Source organism: Balaenoptera physalus (assembly GCF_965194825.1).
Source record: "Balaenoptera physalus genome assembly, chromosome: 1".
In the NCBI taxonomy this organism is placed as follows: Eukaryota; Metazoa; Chordata; class Mammalia; order Artiodactyla; family Balaenopteridae; genus Balaenoptera; species Balaenoptera physalus.
In genome coordinates, this window is record NC_138882.1 from 88,606,418 (window position 1) to 88,624,993 (window position 18,576).

Genomic DNA, 18,576 nt, shown 5'->3' on the forward strand with positions numbered 1-18,576 from the left:
GAATATAGATGAAAAATCTTAACAAAATATTAACAAATAGAATTCAGCAATATGTACAAAGAATTACACACCATAACCAAGTGGGGTTTACACCAGAGCTACAAGGTTGGTTCAATAGTCAAAGAAAAAAATAGTCTAAATGCTCATAGCTATTATCATACTCAATGGTGAAAAGATGAAATCTTCTTCTCTAAGATTAGGAAAAAGACAAGGATGTCCACTCTACTACTTTTAATCAACATGACATTGGAAGTCCTAGTCAGAGCAATTAGGTAAGGAAAAGAAAGAAAAGGAATCCAAATTGGAAAGGAAAAAGTAATACTGTCATTATTTGCAGATCAAATGATATTTTATATAAAAAACCCTAAAGATTTCACAAAAAACTGTTAGAACTAATCAATGAATTCAGTAAAGTTGCAGGATATAATCACAATACAAATAATACAATAATACAAAAATCTGCTGTGTTTCTATGAACTGCCATTTGCAGCAATGTGGATGGACCTAGAGAATATGATGCTTAGTGAAATAAGTCAGACAGAAAAACACGAACACTATATGATATCACTTATATGTGGAATCTAAAAAAAAACAAATGCATATGCAAAACAGAAACGCACACACAGATATAGAAAACAAACTTGTGGTTACCAAAAGAGAGTGGGAGGAAGGGATGGACAAATTAGGGGTATGGAATTAACAGACACAAACTACTATATAAAATAGTTAAGCAACAAAGGTATACTGTATAGCACAGGGAATCATATCCATCATCTTGTAATAACCTATAATGGAGTATAATCTGCAAATATACTAAGTCACTATGTATGCTGTACACCTGAAGCTAACACAACATTGTAAATCAACTATACTGCAATAAAAAAAAACCCCTAACAAACCACCAAAACAGAAGTATGGGAGATGGAGATAAGCCGGTGTAGACTAGGGCAAGGAGTTTGATTTTATTTTAAATGCACTAAGCTTATTTCTCCCTAGAAGCCCCACTAATATTTAAAATATCTCAACTAGAAAAAATGTCTATGATGGCACGATTCATTAGTGGGAGCTACAGACTGCTTGAGAGCAGGCATTTCATATTTGGGAGTAGCTTCTGAGCATGCTCAGACATGGGGCCCATCCAAGGTTCCCAGTGGCCTGGCTGTAGGTTTGTTCACTGTGGGTTTTCCTTCCCTTCTTCGGATCACGTTGCGCTGGCAAGTCTTCAGTAAATCCTGCTCTACGGCTGCAAATAACGGATGCAGTCAGTGCTGGGGTTAAAAGCAAACCTAAAGACTCAGTTCCTGTCAAGATAGTTGGCAGACACTGTGGTTTGGATTGAAGGACTACAGGCACAAAACAGACTGCTAACATTGCTGGTAGATGGTGTGTTTCCTTTAATATTTTCGACGAAAAGTATTCACACTATTTTGTTGCTTTGTTCTTCGACAACTTGCTTCCCGACAGGATGCAGTAGGAAGCACAAATACTATGTGCTGATCTTCCCAAAAAGGTTTAGTTTGATCAGAATGTAGGACACTGAACAAGATAATTAGCCTGTTCTCTTCAGAAATTCAATGCCATCAGAAACAACAAAAACAAAGACATCAGGAGAGAGTTCCAGGTAATAAGGACCAAAGTGTAATTTAGAAACTTTAATTAGAACAGGGGAAGATACCAGTACCACAACACACACACTTAATTCTTAATCTCTTGCTCATATATATGTATAATATAGATGCTTATGTTAAATGCATCTGTATCTACATGCATGCACATGCATATGACATTTTTTAAACAACTGTAAAATTTATACCTGGAGCATATATTAGATAATAGTATTGAATTAGTATTAATGTCCTATGATTTGGTAATTGAATTGTATTATGGTTACATAGAATGATGCCCTTAACACCAGGAAATACATGCTGAAGTATTTAGAAGTGGGCATTTTGTCTGCATTTATTAAAGCAACATGAATGGGTGGGTGGGTGAGTTCAGACAGAGAAAAGGAGCAAATGAATGTTAATTGTTGTATTGAGATGAACAGAATAGAGGTGTTCATTGTACGGGTCTTTCAAATTTTCCGTAGGCTTGAAATTTTTCAAAGTAAATATTTGTGGGGGGAAATGATTGTAAAACACAGGAGGCTGTGAAGAGCTGAGTCCTGGACTAAAAATTGGTTCTCAATGTCTCTCTCCCTTGCGGAAGGGTGTGACAGTGCTCAATGCCACCCACTCATACAAAAAAATGTAAGTCAGGAGTGTGTTGTACAAACCCATCTAAAGGATCCCTTCCTGCCACCCAGGATTTGTCCTCCTTACATGAATCAGCTTTCTAACCCAGAAGTCTGGTAAGTTGGAGGCTACTTTATGTGTTTCAAACCTTCTGAATGAGATGTCCTGATGTTATATTTGATAGCAAAAGACAGAGGGTACGAGGAATTTATTTTTAGAAAAAAATTCCAAATGAGAGTGGAGATATTTGAAAGCTACCAGTTCCATCTAGGTATGTTATCTCTCTCTCTGTGGGCCCTAAACAGAGACCTCTAGGATGGGACTTTTGTTAGAGTGTATCGGAAGTACAACAATGAACAGTAAGCTCTCAGGATCCTTCTCTGGCAGAGATTCTATCCCTGTGTCCTTGGGTCCCCCATTAGGTGGATATGTACGAGACCGTGGCTCTGCTTACAGATGCCCAACTGTGGGGGCAGAATTTTTTGTCTGAGTATCTTGGTTCCCAGAGGGTGAGACACAATGAATATTTTCTTTGTAATACCAGGTGTACAATAATATTTAATTTTGGAATGAAATGATGCACTCAGACCTGGTTTCTATCACTCTGGGGTATAAATGCAGTGGGCACTTTAAAGTTTGAGTTTCCTGCTTTAAGCTGAAGAAAGAAAGCTTTATAATTTTGATTTGCACAAAAAGATGATAGCCAACAGAATGTATATAAAATAAACTCTATTCTAGGATCTTTAGAAACCCCCAACCTTCAAGGAAAAAGGACATGTGCTCAAGAGCTGATGAACCGTCTGCAGTGACACTATTCTGACGTATTCTTCACCCAAATCCTTGCCATTTTCTTCCAGCTGCTGCTGACTCCAGTTATCCACAGGATGGGGGTGGGAAGGAAAAAGGGTTAGGGCTTCTCAAGATTATATGAGAATCTAGGTATTGGTGTCCCTTAGGCAGTTATCACATTTGCAGGCTGAAGGGCTGTGATTTCTGTAATCAAACTATCCATTTGGAGTAAAAGTCTGGAGTGGTTGTGAAATCTTGCTGTTCCTTTCAGATTTGGACTTTTGCTTGTTTTGTTGTTTTTCTCATCAATTGGGGAAATGTTTGTGACTATGCTTTGTTGAAATAAGACAGAACGTTTCATAGTTCTAGCATTAGTTGTTACCTGAAACAGAAAACAGAAACAAAAACTGAGAATTTTCTATCAGGTTCTGCTGATACCAAACTGAGGTTTGATTGAGAGCTAAGAGAGGAAAGAGGCCACATGCCACCCGAATGCAGTTGAGTGGATAAGCTATGGTGGTAAGCCTACAGTCTGGAAAGAGAAAGTTGTGCTAGCAGATGAGAGGGAAAGTCCTCTGAAAGATACTGTCTGCACTGTGGTGTGGAACTTAGGTCCCCACCAGCTCAAAATACTGATAGCCCTGCTCAAAGCTGCTGCACCTTTAAGCAGCTTTTAGCCTTAAGCAGCTTTTACCTAGATCCCTACCACCTCCTCCTCAGTATCAGTTTACTCTCCCTTCTACTCTTGTGGAGAAAAATGAAGGCCTTTCACACCTCTCAGGAGAGATGTGCCTAGCTTCAAGCATGCACATTCAGAAACAGTCTGTTCTAGGAAAGAGAGGATATTTTGAATGGAAATCTGGCTCCCAAATCCATGTCCGATTCCTTTTAAATAGGAGGGTGGTGCCAAGGGAACAGCCCTAGAATGTGAAACCAGGAGGCTCTCAGACACCACCTGTGTGATGTGATTTATAATAAGAAATGTATATTTGGTCTTCATCTCTGTTTCCGGCATAGAGCTCCTAAAACCCTTGGAATTTCCTAAGTGATGGAGGGATAAAGGTTACTGTGTTATGTTAATGAGGCAACTTTCGGAAAGCAAGGAATGTGGGGGGCTTGTTGCCAGGAAGGTCCACCTTGTGATTAGAGGTTTGGAGCTTCCATTCCCAGCTCCTGACCTCCTGGGAGGGTTTTTAGTGTTGTGAGAGCTTCCGGGTTGGTGAACACATGGAGATGCTGGGAGAATGGCTTGCTCTGAGAGGCCGTGGAAGCTCCACACGCTTCCCCCCTGCCTTGCCCTGTGCATCTCTTCCATTTGCTGTTCCTGAGTTATATCCTTTTATAATAAACCGGTAATCTATTGATAGTAAGTAAAATGTTTCTCTGAGTTCTGTGAGAAACAACTCTAGGAAATTAATCGAACCTGAGGAGGGGGTGGTGATATCCTCTGATTTCTAGCCAGTCAGTCAGAAGTACAGGTAACAACATGGGCCTTCAACTGCCCTCAGAAATGGACAGGGTATGGGGGTGTGAGGCAGTCCTGAAGGCCTGAATGCTTAACCCTTAACCTGTGGAAGGGGAAAACTCCCTTACCACGCTGGAATTGGTACCAGGACCTATATACCATTCAGGTACAGTTCCTTTGCCCATGAAGAAACAGTAGGTCAAGAGGTTAAGTAGTAACTAAAGCCACATGGCCTGTAAATTGAGAAACCTGGGACTGGAATCCAGGCTTCAATAATAGGGTGAATTTTGTAACTAAGTGGTGGATTTCCCAGAGCTACTCATTCCTGGAGCCTGGAGTCTTGGGGACCTGTAGAGGCAGCACCTTTCTAGATTGAGAAAAACTATGAGAATTCTCGGTTGTGAAATAGTTTTGGTCTCCCCATCATCATCTTTTGTTTCGATACCCAGATGTGGCAAGAGCAAAGAGAGATCTGAGAGTGATCTCACCCTGTGGGTTTTGACCACTTATCTCTGGAATATGACTCAGGTGAGCCAGAAGGCTCTGATTTTCTTTCCTGATGTCTGTTTTCATTGTACAGCTGGGCAGTGGACTCCAAGATCTGCCCGTAGAAGTGAGAAGTGCATCCTGTTCCAGGAAATAATTACAGTTGAGACAAGTTACACACATTTGCTTGAGAGGATGCTTTCTGCAGTTCCTTGTCCTGGGCTTCTGTCTCAGCTCAGAACAAAACCAGGACTCAAGGGTTGGGACTTCAGCGTGATGGGGCAGAAGCTTAACTTTCACATGGCCCTTAACAAATGCCAAGACATTCATATGTATTATCACACCTAGCGGCTGCAATTAGAAAGAAACCTTTTCCCATTAAATAGCTGCTGCTTTGGTGTGGGAAGGGACCAGGTCACTGTCCCAGCACAAGACTGTGGAATGATGGCCTCTGTGTGAATGCAATCTGAGAGGAGGATGTGGGAACAAGGACCACCCTGGGGACCATGAAGAGTAACCAAGACAAAAGGGAGGGGGTGAGGATGGCAGCCGTGGAGACCCTCACTCTGCTGGAAAAGGAGCTCAGAAACCTGAGTTCTGCTGAATGACGATCACACAAGAGGAGAGGAGCAGAAAGTACACAGCACAGGAGTCACAAGAATGGCTTTGGAGGTCAGACAGTTCTAGGATGGAGGCATAGCTCAACCTTGGGGCAAATCTATCAGAGCCTACTTACTCACTTATCAAGTAAGAATAATAGTACCTGGCCCATCTGCCTAGCTGCGCCATTTATAAGAAGAAAGTGAAGTAAGGTATATCAAAGCTCTTGAAGTCTGTGAAGCCCTGCTTCACAAGAGACTGGTCCTTAGAGAGATACACATGGCCAGAAGCAGGTAAACTTGGGCCTCCCCTACCATTTCTTTGGTGAGAAATGCTGAGAAGATGTTCCAGCTTTTCTGGAAGGCAGGCATTGATGAAAAGGATTTCCTTCAGGTGCTGGCACAGGTTCTGGATCTCATCTACTGCAGCCATTCCCCCAAGACATGGAATGATGTAGAAGGTGGAAAATCCTTGTCAGTAATGGGGTGGCCGGGGCCTCTCAGCAAGATCCCTGCCTTTCACCATTCTTCTGCCAATTTATCTTCTCATCAGGGAACACCAGGTAGCTTCCTTTAAGAGCCCTTACGCTTTCAAACAAAGCGTGGCCCAGGGCCAAGCTCACTCCATAGAGCCACCTCCTACACAAGGATCTGGGAAGTCTAAGGGAGGTTGACACAAGGTGGGAAAACACTGAAGGCCTCTAGGTAGGGCTCGTCTAGCACTGGGAAAGGAGTGGCCCCCTCTTCAGCATGACTTTGTCGGTACTAGGAAGGTATTCCTCTCTACTAAATACCTCTCCCACCTGATTTATGACGGAACATCTTTAAGAGATGGCAAAGACCTCCCTCTGCACCACAGGGTGAAATGGGAAGCAGGAGTGAAGATACCTTTGTAAGGGAATGGACTGAGTAACAAAAGACACGTACTTATACCCATCGCTGGCAAAAAGACAAAACCTGATGTGGTTTATATCGCTATGAAAAACTCAGTTAACAGTGAGCAAATTAAGACAGTTTCTTTCTCGTGCCTAGAAGAGAATATAAAATGTATTGTCCTCTAACAATCCAAACTTTTGTCCCCAAAGGAAAGTCATTCAAGTAGGGGAAAGGAGATGAAAGTTGAGGTCTTAGTCTGCACACACACACCAATGTGTCTGTTAAGCCAGGGGCTCTTACTCATGGAGGAGCTTCACTGGCTAGTTTGGGTGGGTTTTGTGGAAAGGGGCATGCTAGTGGCATTGCTGTTAGATTCAGCCATTTCTCTAGTAGATATGCTAGTTGTTGGTTTAGATTAGAATACTGCACTGAGAATAAACACACAAACAAACAAAAATAACCCCACCAAATCTTGTGTTGCACGAAGAATGGGAACCCTGGCCATTTACCCAAGTGTTGCCAAGATCAGAGCCTTGGCCTTAGGGACACCACCTGATATTCTAGTACTAAGATGGAACCTTATGGGGAGACAAGCCACCTGAGGGGGGATGGACACTGGTGCTTGAACTCAGGAACCATGATAAGTGGGCCCCAAATATGGGCAAGACTGCCAATATTCTTGGACAGCTAGAAAAGCCTAAGGGACACCGTTCCGGAACTATAAATAGCAAGAACAATTCAGAAAAGCTAAGATGCTTCATCTTAAAGAAGGAAGTTTATTAGACAGATTCCGTGCATGTGTTAAAGGGTGGCAGAGAGTTTGCCATGATCCCTTCACTCTCTGCACTCTGGTTTGCCTGGGGTTCCTCAGCTTGCATATGCCAGTGGGGGACAGAGGGATGGAGGTGAGGTGTGGACCAGGAACAATGCAAATGACCAGACTCACCAGGGACTTGTACTTAAAACTTGGACCCAGAACTGTGTTCAGCCTAATCACTTTTTCAAGGTTAGTTTTTAGGGTCTGCCTGCAGAGATGATCTCAATCAGCATAGACAGAGGAGGTGAGCATGTAAAAGCTACCAGAGCTTTATTATTCAGTCTTCTGGTTGTTGGGGGTTATTCTCTTTAATTGGGAGTACTCACTGGCTACATCCACAGCAGAGGTCGCCTCCTGCACATCACACACGAAGGCATTGCTGCTGGGAGGCTGATGGGAGTCGTGGAGACTGGAATGAGTCAGATACCTTTCATCCAGTGAGTCCTCCAGGACTTCATTCACTTCTTCCTCCTGGAGCCCCCTGCTGAGCCTGGGTGGGGAATGGAGAGGAGGGAGGGTGGGGGGCAGGCAAGACAGGAGATTAAACTAAGGCAACCTGGAGCCACAGCCTCACAGCTGGTCCTGATCTGAAGCTCATGGAAGAGGCACCAGAAACCAAAGGGGCCATCCTCTCAGAGAGAGAAAGCATGACAATCCCCTTCTGACTGGTGTTATAGTGTGCCTAGAGTCGGGGTAGGAGAGACAGCAACAAGTGTTCAGTGTACTGACCTCATAACGCGGATGAGGAAGTAGACTCAACGACTCCTCTAAAATACACTCTGACACGCCGGACACACAGAGACCTATAATATTGGCTTTAAAATGCTGTGGACAAATTTTATGTAATAGTATATGAAGGAGTCCATTGAATAATGGCTCCTGAGGCAATGTAACCTCCTAGGGCTCTTGCAGCTTTTAGACCTCTCTCTCTCTCTCTCTCTCTAAATGTTTGATATGATTGACTTTATTTTTCAAGATATTTCTGGCTATGAAACATCTGCCAACATATCTCAGAAAATTGTGCAGAAACCAGATAGGCATCTCACTTTAGCTTTTAACCATGCAGGTTTTTAGAAAATAGAAACCAGGGATCTCTGGCTGGTTTACCTTTAGGTCAGACTGACTCTTGTTAACTTAACTTGAGGAATTACTAAGAAATGGTAACTAATACAAGAACTGCAAAGAGAACATAAAACATGGATTAATAGGACATATCATTGTATGATGAACAAATGAAATAGGTACAATCAGCAGTTTCTGGTTTCTCCTGGATCTGGGACCTTTGGCCTCTGGGTCTCTTGCTTCTGGAATCCTCTCTAGATTTCACCATTCCATTATCAGTCCTTTCATCATTCAGAGTTACCTGGGTGCCAGCGGCTCCTGTCCGTCTTCATCCTTCCTATCATGATGATTTCCTGTGAACCAAAAATAGAGACAGCTAGTAGGAAATTGAGCGTGTCCCATTTCATGCCTTACAAATACAAGGGTCTGACAGAGCCATAAAACCCTACATGTTTGTTTTTTTTGTTTTTTGGGTTTTTTTTTACTTTATTTATTTATTTAGAATTTTAAAATTTTATTTATTTTTTTATACCTACATGTTTGTTCATAACGCTCTGAAAGAATTATTCCAGGAGGGCTCAGGTCGTGTCTTTAGAGGAGTAGCCTGGCAGGCTTTCCTGAGCAACACTGAGCACTGTTGCTGGTGTGGTGAATTGTCCCCATGATGTCTGCTACTGAATCCAGGCAAAAAGTTTAAAATGTCCTGTTCCCCAGCACACAGAATACTTGCCCAGCTGTATTCTATACTTCTTCAGCTGTAACCTTCATTTCCCCCACAAACTTGGTTGATGGACCATGGTTGTGAGTCCCATTATTCCTCTCACACAGACCCTGCAGCAGCCACTGAGGAGTAAATACTTTAGAAGAAACCACCTGTTTCTAAGCAACTGACTGGACCAAGGGACCTCTGCATGCTGATGACTGTAAAGGGAATATTCCCTTCTTTTCCATTTCTCTTTTTTTTTCTCTCCTGACCCTGCCCAGAGACCAGCCCAGTTGCAGAACTGTATTGTCGAGGCAGCTGAGCAGGGACCTTATTAACCACAAATGAGAATCTAGCTCTCTAGTCCAAAAGGGACCTCTTGTCTGAAAAGTGTGAAGAGTGTCTCCTCTTTTTTTTTTTTTTTTCTTTCTCAATTTTCTTGCCTCCTTGCTCTTAAAGTAGCCCCAGTCGTGTGGAACTGCAAGACAGTGAGACAGGAGAAACGACTGAGAGAACCCAATCTTTCTGAACCGAGGGACTTGGAAAAAGGACCCTTGGGAACTGGAAAGTAGGGAAGAAATGCCAGAGAGGGGAGAGGTTGGAAAACTGTCTACAAACTGTCAAAAATCCCAGGGTTCATCCCCAAACTGAACATGTGTGGAATAGACCCAAGGAATCATGGCAAAGGATTAGAGATCTGAATTACCATATAAAACATCAGCTAGTGCAAACTAAACCTAGTGACATATTTGCTGGACTGACCCAAACAACACATCAAAGGCCCTGAACACTAAACTGACATTGGAACTACTGCCCATAGAAGGTGAGACAGAACTTGAAGTCTGAACCTAGAAGGGGTTGATTGCCCGCTAGGAAATAATTTCCAGAGGACTTTAACAGGACCCAGTGTCTCAAAATTTAATGTTCAAAATGTCCAGAGTACAATCTAAACGTACTCAACATAATAAAAACATATAATCATCTCAACAGATGAATGAAAAGCATTTGACAGAACTCAACATCAATTCAAAATAAAACTCTCAGCAAATAAGGAACAAAGAGGAACTTCCTTAAATAAGTTGAAAGGTTTATTTAGCTGTACCGTGCCTGCTCACGTCTGTGTTTAGAGACAGTTTCTTCTCTGATGTCCGCAGTCGCCATCATAAAACAATAAGTAGAAGGTTTGTTTGTTCATTGAAATACGGATAAATAAAAGAAAACAAACAATAGCTCAACTTGATGAAAGGCACTATGATCATTAATTACAAAACTCAATATTATTAAAAATGTCCATTCTCCTCAAACTTTTCATAGATTTAAAGCAATGACATTCAAAATCCCAATAGGATTTAAATAGATAATGACAAGTTGATTGTAAAATCTACATGGAAAGGCAAAGAACCTTGTTTTAGGCAAAGAGTTCTTAGATAGAACTACAAACTTATGATCCATAAGTTGGACTTCATCAAAATTAAGAAATTCTTCTCTTTGAAAGGGAGTTAAGAGAATGAAAAGATAAGCCACAGACCAGGAGAAAATACTGACAAATCAAATATCTTATAATGAATTGTATCCAGAAATATAAAGAACTCTCAAGGCTCAATAATAGGAAAACAAACAACTCAACTTTAAAATGGACAGAATAGGTGAACACTCACTTTTCCAAAGATATTTGGATGGTCAATAGGCATATGAAAAGATCCTCAAAATCATTAGTCAATAGGCAAATGCAAATTAAAACCACAATGATAGGCAACCACACACCTATTAAAAGACAAAAAGCAAAAGAACAACAACCTGAAAATATCAAGAGCTGGTGTTGGGGAACAGTTGGAATGCTGACTCATCACTAGGGGGAATGTGAAATGGTATAGCCACATTGGAAAACAGTTTGGCAGTTTCTTTTTGTGTGTGTGTGTGTGTGTGTGTTACCAAGAAATGTTTTTATTTTGCTTGCAGTACCTTTTTGTTAATTGCACAAAATCATGTTTTGTTTTTGCCATTTAATCATTATCACACAATCCTATTCTGAAAGACAAATGTTCATGAAAAACGAAGCAAAAATGAAAATTCACAACCTCAATTACCTAGAAGGCAGTGTCTTATAAGTTAAACATACACTCACCCTATGACCCAGCAATCTCACGCCTAGCTATTTACCCAAGTGAAGTGAAGTGAAATGTATTCTCACACAAAAATCTGTATGTGGATCTTAACAGCTATTATTCATAATTGGCCCAAACTGTGGATGAATGGATAAACAAAAAGTGGTACATCTCTATAAGGGAATAGTACTCAGCAATAAAAAAGGAACAAACTACTGATACATTCTGGAGATGAAAAATCTAAAGGGACAGAAAACAGACCCAGTGGTTGCCAGGGACTGGGTTTGGGGAAAATGGCTGACGACAAAGAGGCACAAGGGAACTTTTAGGAGTGATGGAACTATTCTACATCTTGATTGTGGTGGTGCTTTTACCACTGTATGCATTTTCCAAAACTCACAGAACTGATACTACAATGGGTCATTTTACTGTATGTCAATTATCCTTAAAAACCAAAAATGATTGGATGGCTGCTGCCTCCTGGTCCAAAAGCCTGTGATGAAGGAGGCAGTTGTAACAATGTGGCCTCCAGCCCCGTGTATTCTCCCCTGTACTCGCCCCTGGCCAGTCCTCACATTGTCATGGTCCCCAGAATGTGAGGTGAACGGCAGGTGGAGTGTAAGCACCTGACAGTCCTCTTCTTTTAAAATTGTAACCCGAATGCCTGATATTATTACTGATTCCTGAGGCATCCACTTCAAAGACAGCTATCTCAAAGAATCACATGCGCAGCTACAGGACCAGATGAAGAAGCAGGCTGCCCCACCTCTGGAGTTGCTCTTGATTTAGAGATCCCTGGTTGATTTAGATAACTGGTGTTTGACCGCTTGTTTTTCTTTCCTGCACTTTAATTCCCCCTCTTCTGTTTTAAATTCACAAATAAAGAGTGAACCCACAAAACCCTAGGCACCCCAGCCACAACCCCAATTAAGCAGAACCACAGGCCTGTGCTGTCTCCCTCTCTACCCCTGACCTCACTGGGTGGCCCTGGGGGAACCGTGTACCCTCCAGGAAGTGTGAGTAATACACCTCATGTTTTTCAAAGTTCCCTGATGGTTGTTGCTGAGGTGTATCTTGCAATCATAATAAGAACCACAAGGGTTGGTCCAGCCATAACATTGGCTCCAAAAGGGGAAATGTCTGTGGGGGCTTGCCTCGGGCCCAGGGGAGGACCCCCAGGTTTTTCTAGCTGACAGCATCACTATCCTTTGGCTGAGACTGGCACAAAACAGCAGGACATCTGGCTAAAAAGTCACTCTTAGAGTCGTGGAGGCACGGAGTCTTATGTGAGGCTAGGACCTTGGGAGGAGCTAAGGGTCCTCAGAACCTGTAAGCCAACTTACCAGTGGTGAGTTTGCTGGCAAGTGTCTCTGCCAGCTGGCTTCCTTGGGCCAGTAGCTCACAGAACCTCTGTCTCTGGTAGTAGGTAACGTCAGTGCTCCTGAGGAGACTCTCAAAAGACTTGACTGTGTTCTTTGCGTGCTGCATGAAAAAATAACAGACACCTTTCCCTTCCTGTAGCTTCTGTCGTAAGTGGGTCAGTTCTCGGGCCTGAGCCTGAATTAGGGGATCATATCTCCTAGAGTGGGAAAGAAAAGTAAAATGTAAAAGTGAAAGTCATGAATGATAAGTTATGGGAATTTCAGCAGAGATATCTCTTAGATTATTCGTAAGAAATTCCCCATGTTGAATTCTCGCGCAGGTTGTGTGCCTTGCCTGTGACAGAGGGAATGAGTAAAATAGCATTGGGTTTGTCTCTTTCTTTTTTATTAATTTTGCTTTAAAAAGAAGCCCTTTCAGTTCCTCACTTCAGCCCACATCCATTTCAATGTCATATGCATCATCAAGCATTATGCAGAAACTGTGTGTGTGGGGAAGTCAGGTACAGGAGTATTGGAAAGATACATCTGATATTAATTGAAAGGATGAAAAGAAAAATCAGTGAGAGGGTTGAGATGAAGAGCATTCCTTTGCATGACAAGAAGATAAGCCGTAATTAGTAAGGAGGCACTTAAGAGTAACAATTAAAATTCTGAGTAACAATTGCATTACTCTGTGTAGGATTTCACAGTTTTCTAATTATTGTACAAATATTTCTCATAGATTCCAATCTAGAATGTGAGCTCTGTGAGGCTGGAGACAGTGCCGTATTACCCAACTTACAGTACACAATAGCGTGTATACACCCAAGTAGGCAATCAGTTAATACTCAGAACCACGTAATCCTAATGCTAGACTAGAGGTTGTCATCTACCCCATCTGATGCCTGAATCTCCTCACCACTAAGTGATCTTCTACAGATTGTCCTTCAAACTCTATTCCTTAGAGTTCCTATAAAGTGTCAGAGGAGGTTCCTAAAAGGCAGAGACCAGGGAGAAACAGGGCTCCAGACCTAGGCCTCCTTCAATCAAGTATCTCTGCTTTAGTGGGTCTTACACAATTGAGCTTCTCAGATTTCATTTTAACCAAGGTTAAAAGACGTCTTAAATGCCACAATCTACCCTATGTTTGAAACTCTCTAAGGATGGGCAATGCAGGTCCTTGCAAATTAATAATTCATTTTCTAGGCAACAGCTGCTCAATTATCTATCTACTCAATGGCCTTCCCAGTTAACACTCCACATAGTCTGATACTTAGGAAAAAAAAATCAAAGTTGGGGAGGAGAAACATTATTATCATGAAAGGTACTTCGGAAAACTGGAAGTGAGGAGTGTCTCCTTGCCAGCCATGGCCAAGCCCCGGGCCTGTCCAGAGCAGAGGTCCTCGCAGTCCCCAGGCTGCCACCACCCCAGGGGCCTAGTCTTACAGAGGCCCAGCCCTGAGGCTGCGTAACCTGGGCCAGCCACCATCAAGAAGCCCCTCTCAGGCGTCAGGACTCCTTTGCCAGCATGGATTCCTTAAGTCGGGACTGCATAACTAGTAAAAACCAAATCTAATATTAAAAAAAGATGACAATCACCACACTTATAAAAAGTAAGAACAAGTATAATAATTACAGCAAATATTTGTTGAGAGCTTCACATGTGTGTGAGAGGGTTCTAACCACTGGTAATCGTGCATTTAATCTTCATAACCCTCTGAGGTAGACACTGTTCGTATTTCCATTTTACGGATGAGGTAGCTGAGGTAACTGAGATGCTGGAAAGTTAAGTACATTTGCCCAAGGTCACACAGCTAGAAGCCACATTGCTAGTATTCCAACCCAGGCATGTGTCTCCATTTTATTCATATAGTATTTGAGGGAGAATCCAGAGGCCTAACTAGTCCACCATCCAGTTCCCACAGCCCCGCAGGCTGTCTTTGTCTAGTTCTGGGCCTGCCGTGTACATTTCTGCCCTTCTCCTTGCACAGATTTGCTCTTTATTCTACCAGCCTGGGCTTCCCCACTTCACACACGTTCCCACACAGCTTCCTCCTTACCCAAGCCTTGCAGCCGGTCTCATCTTCTCTGCCAGCTCCCCCTCCTCAAACAGCACTTCCTCCTCCAGCACAGATTCAATGAGGTCTTTGTACTCTTCACACTCTGGGGAAACAGAGATGCTGCCTCAGGGGAAAGCTGGACAGGCTGCTGCGGTCACCGCCTTCAAGGGAGGGGACAGGGTCCATCCCGGGGACAGATGTAACCTCGGTGCCAGGCTTTACGCAGGGATTTCCACATCTGATTCCTCAGCCTCCCAACTACGTGGCATTTGATTCATCCCCATGTTACAGCTGAGGAAAGAGAAGCTCACAGCCAGGTAAAATAACTTTCTCAAGATGATTCAACTGGAATGAAGTGAAGTCAGAATTCACATACCCTGAGTTCTGACTCCAAAACTTTACCAAGCCTTGCAGCCTCTTAAGTAGAATATTAAGCTGGGGCATGGAGTAGGAATTTCCCGTGTTTTGGGGAAGGCTCCAAGGACTGTAGGGCTGACAGTTGTCCCACACTGAGAGTGTCCGTAATCCCCCAATATTTCAAAGATTTTTAAAAATTTTTATTTATTCATTTATTTTTGGCTGTGTTGGGTCTTCGTCGCTGTGTGCGGGGTTTCTCTAGTTGCAGTGAGCGGGGGCTACTCTTCACTGCGGTGCGCGGGCTTCTCACTGCGGTGGCTTCTCTCATTGTGGAGCATGGGCTCTAGGCTGGCGGGCTCAGTAGGTGTGACACACGGGCTTAGTTGCTCCGCAGCATGTGGGATCTTCCCGGACCAGGGCTCGAACCCGTTCTTAACCACTGTGCCACTAGGGAAGTCCCTCAAAGATTTTAAAGTTTATCTGGATACAAACTATGTAAAAATGTGTATGAAGGGAAAAAAGTCTGAAAGACATATGCTCAAATACTAGCAGGTGTTGTGTTAGTCTGGTGACAGAACTAATACACAGTGTTTGCCAAGGCCCTGTTCTAGTAGATTTTCGAGAATTATCATCCTGTAATCATCACCACTACCTGAGGAGGTAGATACTAGTCCTATTACCATTACAGATGTGGAAACTGAGGCAGAGAGAAGATAAACAACTTGGGTTTAAATCCAGGAAGTCTGGCGTCAGGGTACATGCTCTTAATCACTGCACTGTATTACCTTTACACGAAGATGTTGGATGATATCTTTCTTCTGCAGTTTCAAAAAAAGCTGCAATATGATTATAATAAGTGATACTAAAAAACCTAACATTCCCACACCCCAAAGCTTGTCTTTTCACTTCTTTGACAAGTAGGCTTTAATTTCTACTTTTCAGCCCATGTCAGTAAGTTAGATAGAAAATTTTATCCCCCATTGGTTTATTGAAAAATAATGGTAGAAATTTGAAAGCAAACTCAATTTCAGTGTCAGGAAGAATCCTCCCCTTATATCCCTGTCCCTCTCGTGCCCTCGCTTCCGTGTTCCTCAGTCACTACAGCTCCACCCCTCCACTCTCTGTTATTGATGTTCTCACCTCCAGATATCTGTGGTTCACTTGGGAACAGAGAGCTTTAAACTCCTTTAAGGTAGGTGGGGTCTCCTATCACTTCTTTCTCCCCGAGTGCAGCTAGAACTGTGCTTTGCAAATGGGTACTCATAAAAGTTTGAATTAAATCCTGACATGTTTAAGCCAACAAGGATCTGACACCTGTTCCTGGGAGAGAAAAGAAAGTTTAGTGCCTGAACCGAGATCTCAGCCGCTATTCCTCCATACAATCTCACTGCAAACTTTACTCCTTTGTGCCTCAGTGTTTCCATCCTCTGCAAAATTAGGGTAAACTACCCACTTCCACCTTTCTAGGAGTATAGTAAGGATGAGATGTATTTGATTTGATCTGATGAAGAAGAGAAAAGAAAGTCTGGAGGGTGTTTAGGTGCTTAGAGGGAATATGGACAATCATTTATCACTCTGGTGACTGTGAACCCATAAGACTTACTGTATTTCTGCAGCTGGTTGGCCAGGGAGTAGGCAGTAGCTTGGGACATGAGGAATTTCTCTGTGAGGTCTTGAAAGTCCTGTTTGCTTTTTTCCAGCTGGGAGCGCAAGTACTGGTTGGTTTCCAGGATGCTCATTTCTGTTCTTGGACCAGAGAAAGTGGTGAGAGATACCGCCATGCTGAAGCTTATGGTGGAAGAAGTAGAGCCAAAACCTGGGGAGAAGAAACCCAAACAAATAATAAATTAAAAACAAGTGATGGATTCTGGTGACGGCTGCACTGCCTGGTAAATTACTAAAATCACTGAAGCATACAATTATATTGGGTGAGTTTTATACTATGTAAATTATACCTCAGTAAGGTTTCATTAAGTGAAAAAATGTATTTAAACAGGTGTAAAGAATGCAGATGTAATTCATTACTTAGTTCAGGCCAGACTTTGTCAGCATTCCACAACTGAGAATCCTTAACCACAAAAATAAGGCAAAAGATGCCAAAGCTCAGAGGTCAGGCTCTGACAAGGGTGCCCGAGGGAGGACCCAGTGTGCCAGGCAACCATATGGAGCCTCAGGAACAGAAATGGAAGGTGGGGCTGTCATGGAATCTTGGGAGCCCCTGTCTTCTAGTTACCTAGGCCACACTGATACTCAAGACCACCGGGTCTGCTCTGAAGGTCACCACTGATGGGGACACCCCCCCAGAAGCTACTCTCTATATCTTGTACTGAAACCACAGGCCTGTCTCTTTCTAAAATTTAATGCTATTTTGTACTGTTTATTCTTGCAAGCATAGAAAACACCAAGGAAGCCCAGAGATAAACCCACACACATATGGTCACCTTATCTTTGATAAAGGAGGCAAGCATATACAGTGGAGAAAAGACAGTCTCTTCAATAAGTGGTGCTGGGAAAATTGGACAGGTACATGTAAAAGTATGAAACTAGAACACTCCCTGACACCATACACAAAAATAAACTCAAAATGGATTAAAGACCTAAATGTTAAGCCAGACACTATCAAACTCTTAGAGGAAAACATAGGCAGAACACTCTATGACATAAATCGCAGCAAGATCCTTTTTGACCCACCTCCTAGAGAAATGGAAATAAAAACACAGATAAACAAATGGGACCTAATGAAACTTAAAAGCTTTTGCACAGCAAAGGAAACCATAAACAAGACCAAAAGACAACCCTCAGAATGGGAGAAAATATTTTCAAATGAAGCAACTGACAAAGGATTAATCTCCAAGATTTACAAGCAGCTCATGCAGCTCAATAACAAAAAAACAAACAACCCAATCCAAAAATGGGCAGAAGACCTAAACAGACATTTCTCCAAAGAAGATATACAGATGGCCAACAGACACATGAAAGAATGTTCAACATCCTTAATCATTAGAGAAATGCAAATCAAAACTACAATGAGGTATCATCTCACACCAGTCAGAATGGCCATCATCAAAAAATCTAGAAACAATAAATGCTGGAGAGGGTGTGGAGAAAAGGGAACACTCTTGCACTGTTGGTGGGAATGTAAGTTGATACAGCCACTATGGAGAACAGTATGGAGGTTCCTTAAAAAACTAAAAATAGAACTACCGTACGACCCAGCAATTCCACTACTGGGCATATACCCTGAGAAAACCATAATTCAAAAAGAGTCATGTACCAAAATGTTCATTGCAGCTCTATTTACAATAGCCAGGACATGGAAGCAACCAAAGTGTCCATCATCGGATGAATGGATAAAGAAGATGTGTCACATATATACAATGGAATATTACTCAGCCATAAAAAGAAATGAAATGGAGGTATTTGTAATGAGGTGGATGGAGTTAGAGTCTGTCATACAGAGTGAAGTAAGTCAGAAAGAGAAAAACAAATACAGTATGCTAACACATATATATGGAATCTAAGGAAAAAAAAAAAAAGGTCATGAAGAACCTAGTGGCAAGATGGGAATAAAGACACAGACTTACTAAAGAATGGACTTGAGGATATGGGGAGGGGGAGGGGTGAGATGTGACAGGGTGAGAGAGTGGCATGGACATATATAC

General features: G+C 42.4%; 1 protein-coding gene across 2 annotated transcripts; it reads right to left on the reverse strand.

Annotated features, from left to right (window-relative positions):
* Window positions 1-481: 481 nt before the first annotated feature.
* On the reverse strand, window positions 482-17,308 carry LOC309661525 (NBPF family member NBPF6-like protein). 2 transcript variants are annotated; one of them, XM_082463236.1, is made up of 5 exons: window positions 14,558-17,308; window positions 12,480-12,715; window positions 8,630-8,681; window positions 7,593-7,756; window positions 482-3,405 (listed from the first exon to the last, which is right to left on the reverse strand). In XM_082463236.1, exons 1-5 carry the CDS (start codon window positions 14,578-14,580, stop codon window positions 3,395-3,397), a joined length of 486 nt encoding a protein of 161 aa, XP_082319362.1. In that variant the 5' UTR covers window positions 14,581-17,308; the 3' UTR covers window positions 482-3,394. The 2 variants fall into 2 exon arrangements, with proteins under 2 accessions (XP_082319362.1, XP_082319361.1); XM_082463235.1 differs by having other exon boundaries at window positions 482-7,756.
* Between the last annotated feature and the right edge of the window lie 1,268 nt (window positions 17,309-18,576).

Coding starts and splice junctions, on each gene's coding strand:
- LOC309661525 (XM_082463235.1), bottom strand. CDS start 14,580: ATGAGACCGGCTGCAAGGCTTGG. Junction 12,716..14,557: donor AGACCGGCTGCAAGGCTTGG/GTAAGGAGGAAG, acceptor TTCCCACTCTAG/GAGATATGATCCCCTAATTC. Junction 8,682..12,479: donor TGCCAGCAAACTCACCACTG/GTAAGTTGGCTT, acceptor TTTGGTTCACAG/GAAATCATCATGATAGGAAG.